The sequence below is a fragment of the Miscanthus floridulus genome, chromosome 8 (genome assembly GCF_019320115.1).
Source record: "Miscanthus floridulus cultivar M001 chromosome 8, ASM1932011v1, whole genome shotgun sequence".
Taxonomy (NCBI): domain Eukaryota; kingdom Viridiplantae; phylum Streptophyta; class Magnoliopsida; order Poales; family Poaceae; genus Miscanthus; species Miscanthus floridulus.
The window spans coordinates 99,407,624-99,411,308 of record NC_089587.1 but is presented as its reverse complement, the minus strand read 5'-3'; the positions used below and the strand labels follow the sequence as shown (position 1 = coordinate 99,411,308).

Here is a 3,685-nt window from a genome sequence, read left to right as displayed (position 1 = left end):
AGTTCATCCATATATGAACTCACATGAAAAGGATGAGATGCAAAGTCATTTTTGAAAAATTCATATGAAAATAACAAAATTCATGTGCACATACTAGAAGACAAAAATCCAGAATTTTTGTCTTGTAGAGCACATTCAAGTGAAATTTATGATTTTTTATATGAATTTTTCAAGAGTAAATTTACATCCCAACTTTTGCATATGAGTAGATATATAGATGCACTACACATGTGTCGAGTTTCAAAAATTTTGTTACAAAAAGTACATTTTTTAAACTACTTTTCATGTTTCCACGTAATAAGTCGTTTTTACCGTATATTTTCCCCACACAACAATTACCTGTGGAAAGGAAAAATGACACGAAGAGAACATGCAGCAAGCCAGCTTAGTCTCAGTGATGCAATAACACAGGCATGTTCAAACGTTTTACAGGTATGAAAACAACGTAGCAGTAAACACTTGATGTTCATAGTGCTTCATAGATCGATTTGGATATGTGACAACACTTATTTCCTCAACTAAATATTATTTTTTATACAACCGACCTGCAAAGGCTATTAAGCACCATACCATGCATGGCACAAATCCAAGTAATACAAAAACAGCGCTGTCCGAAGAACACGATTGAAGACAAAAGGCCAACAAGGATGTAACAGCGAAGCAGCAACTGCAACCCCGCGAGCAACCTACAATGGTGTCAGGCCAACAACACCTGTGCAAGGAACACAACAATTAGACAAATGGACATGAAACATTGCACAAGAGCAAATGATTCAGCAGCGCAAACAATGATTACTAGGTGAAGAGCATAAAACACTTTGGAGCGCACATGAATACTTCATGTAAAACAGTTGCAGCGCTTATTTTTTATCGTCGTTGAAATCAACTGAATGGACACCGATTACAAGTTTCAATGCCTTTCTCATGTATACTTAAGCAACATCATCATCGCATAGCCATGTTGAAGGCTTCATAAATATAGCAAAGAGAACATACCACATGCCAGTCTTCCACCAGCATTTCCAGTAGAGAGGCTGAGCTCATGGCCCCCTAAACATGATGAACAAAGTTAAAAGGGCAGCGTACTAACTGAATAGCAAGAAAATGTGGAATGCAAGTAGAACTACGCACACCTTTCCCCAAATCATCTTCAAGCTCATGAACCACAAATGCTCTCCCAACAACTGAATTTGGGCCACTCAAAGGAATCTGAATACCAAGGAATCACAAAATTTACCAAACTGAATTGGGCACAACTTATATAGTATAAAACAAGTATGGTCTTGGTCTTCCAAATTTACCTGGGTATCAACAATGGTTGCCTCAGCTACGCCTGTATCACGACCAATTAAACAAACATGCCATAAAACAAGTCATAATCCAGAAGAAGAAATTTGCTAATGAATATCACGTGTACTATTGGTTGCTACAGGCCTTACCCTCAGCATTGGCAACAATGTTTCCCAGGTCACCCGCATGACGGACTTCGTCTTCTGGTGCACCGTGTGTCAGATTGTTTGGATTAAAATGTGGTCCTGTAAGATAGAAAAGGTTATTTTTTAAGTTAGACTTGGCAACTTGAACAGCAAGATGACTCAAGTTATTATCAAAGTGCAAGCATAACTGAAGATGCATGAAACTATAGCCAGTAAGGAAAAGGAATGAATAGCACCAGATCTTGGTGACAAAATTAGTTTTATGGAAATTTAACAGTGGTTGCATAAGACAGCCAAAATTCAGTACTCCACTACTCCCTCCATTCCAAATTGTAAGTTGTTTAGGCTTTTTTTTTTAGAGAGCGGCTCGGAGTTTAGGGTTTTCTAGATGCATAGTTTCATTATGTATCTAGACATAACATCTATCTAGGTGCATAGCAAAAACCATATATCTAGAAAAACCAAAATGACTTGTAATTTGGAATGGAGGGAGTACCACATTAAGAAAAAAATATCACAATTGCGCGCATAATTGAGATCAGTGGAAAATTACAACCTGTCGATATGCACCCATTGGTAGTATCACCAAACTCGTGCTGCAAAATGAACAATTTTATCATCATGTTTGCAAATGAAGAAGTTAATGCTGAAAGCTACTGAAGATAACAACACTCACGAGGTGGAAGCCATGAAGTCCAGGAGTAAGTCCAGTGATACGGACGTTCACAGCTGTAGGTCCTGTTATACAAGATCAATATTCAGAGGGGTAAGAGTAGACACAAAACCATTTGCATTTCATAAGAAAAATGTATGTGCACAAGTGATGAAAAGTCATAGTTTGATAAGAAGTCAGTAGGGAACTGCATGAGTCAGGCAGTCAGCAAACAATGAGCTAAGTCCAACACTCCGTGTGGTTAGCACCCTTACCGAGTAACACTTGAGGAAGCACGTTCACTTGAGTTAGCGAGATTAGAGACTTTTGCTGATGGATTTTAGTTATATGCATGATACATTTGCACCAAAACAGCGTAAGTAACGAAAGCTGTGTCCGAATTGAGTTCTGACAGCAAGCATGAAGCTGTTTTTTTTGTCAACGCTGGTGCTTGCGGCAGGGTAAATTGCCGCAGTTGTTGTATCCGATTTACTAGTGGTAGAAGCAAGTTCAGACTTTTAGCTAAGCGTGACATGAGCTTGATCAAATTGCTACAACCCAAAGCAAAATGCACCCAATTAACAGAGGGGGGAAATAAAGTTCCCTGTTTTGGCTGCCCAGCGAGGCAACTGCCGAAGGTGGCTTGTGGTAGATGTTAGGTGGGCGAGGTGAGAAGAGGGGGATAACGCACCGTCGTCGTCCTGCGTGAGCGTGACGACGCCCTCGACCTCGGACGTGCCCTTGAGGACGGCTACGGCCTTCTTCGACGCGTCGGCGACGACGAGCGCCCTGGCGGCGGCGGCGCCCCCCGGGCCGGCGACGAAGTGGACCGAGTGGAAAGGGCGTGCGGAGGAATAGGGAGCGGCGAAGAGCGCGGCGGTGGTGGCGGTGGCGGTGGCGGCGAAGAGGAAGGACTGCGCGGCCATGGCGGACTGGCAACGGCGACGGCGGCGGCGGCCTTTGGTAGGGTCTTGTGTGGGGTGGGTGACCGGCGATAAGGTGGGCTCACGTTTATTATACTCGGCCACACCTACGGCTGCCAGGGCGATGAACTGGATCCCCGTCCGAGCGCGGGGGCAAAGCAGCCAGATGCGTTCTGATGTGCCGCGTGTGGCTCAGCTCGCGTCACAAGCCACGAGTGCAAGCGAAGCACGACGGTGCATCAGAACGGTCGTGCTCCTGCAATCTGTCCGTGTTCGTCTGGCTCTCTGGGTTGCTCCAGAAACCTCTCTCTATTGGAAGATGGAAACGAAAATAGGTTGCCTTTTGTAAGGGGTCTTTTATCTAAAGTATGTCTATTCAATGACTATGTGTTTTATGCAGTTTTAACACATAAATTTTTTTATACCATAAAATTAAGATCCAACAACCTCCATTTTTCTTCTACCTCCAGATAATCACAAATCACAAGATCACAAATCTACAGATCCACATATCACAAGAAATAATTTTTTTTTATAGAAGGACAAATCACAAATTGCAGAGAAAGAGGTACCTCGAACACACGAGGCGTCAGGCGTCAGGCTTCTACCTCCAGCTTTCTTTTGTGCATTTGACGTCTCCACACACGAGGCATCAGGCGTCAGCCCACACACGA

General features: G+C 43.2%; 1 protein-coding gene across 1 annotated transcript; it reads right to left on the bottom strand.

Annotated features, from left to right (window-relative positions):
• Positions 1 to 355: 355 nt before the first annotated feature.
• On the bottom strand, positions 356 to 3,220 carry LOC136473078 (superoxide dismutase [Cu-Zn], chloroplastic-like). Its single transcript, XM_066470772.1, has 8 exons — positions 2,780 to 3,220; positions 2,113 to 2,174; positions 1,993 to 2,032; positions 1,440 to 1,535; positions 1,302 to 1,333; positions 1,134 to 1,209; positions 997 to 1,050; positions 356 to 712 (listed from the first exon to the last, which is right to left on the bottom strand). Exons 1-8 carry the CDS (start codon positions 3,012 to 3,014, stop codon positions 687 to 689), a joined length of 621 nt encoding a protein of 206 aa, XP_066326869.1. The 5' UTR covers positions 3,015 to 3,220; the 3' UTR covers positions 356 to 686.
• Positions 3,221 to 3,685: the final 465 nt, after the last annotated feature.

What these genes read in the sequence shown, in the direction of transcription:
- LOC136473078 (XM_066470772.1), bottom strand. Translation starts at nt 3,014, where the DNA reads ATGGCCGCGCAGTCCTTCCTCTTCGCCGCCACCGCCACCGCCACCACC. An exon ending in GCTCACGCAGGACGACGACG is followed by an intron (nt 2,175 to 2,779) that starts GTGCGTTATCCC and finishes CTTGTATAACAG; the next exon opens with GACCTACAGCTGTGAACGTC. An exon ending in CATTGTTGCCAATGCTGAGG is followed by an intron (nt 1,334 to 1,439) that starts GTAAGGCCTGTA and finishes GTCGTGATACAG; the next exon opens with GCGTAGCTGAGGCAACCATT.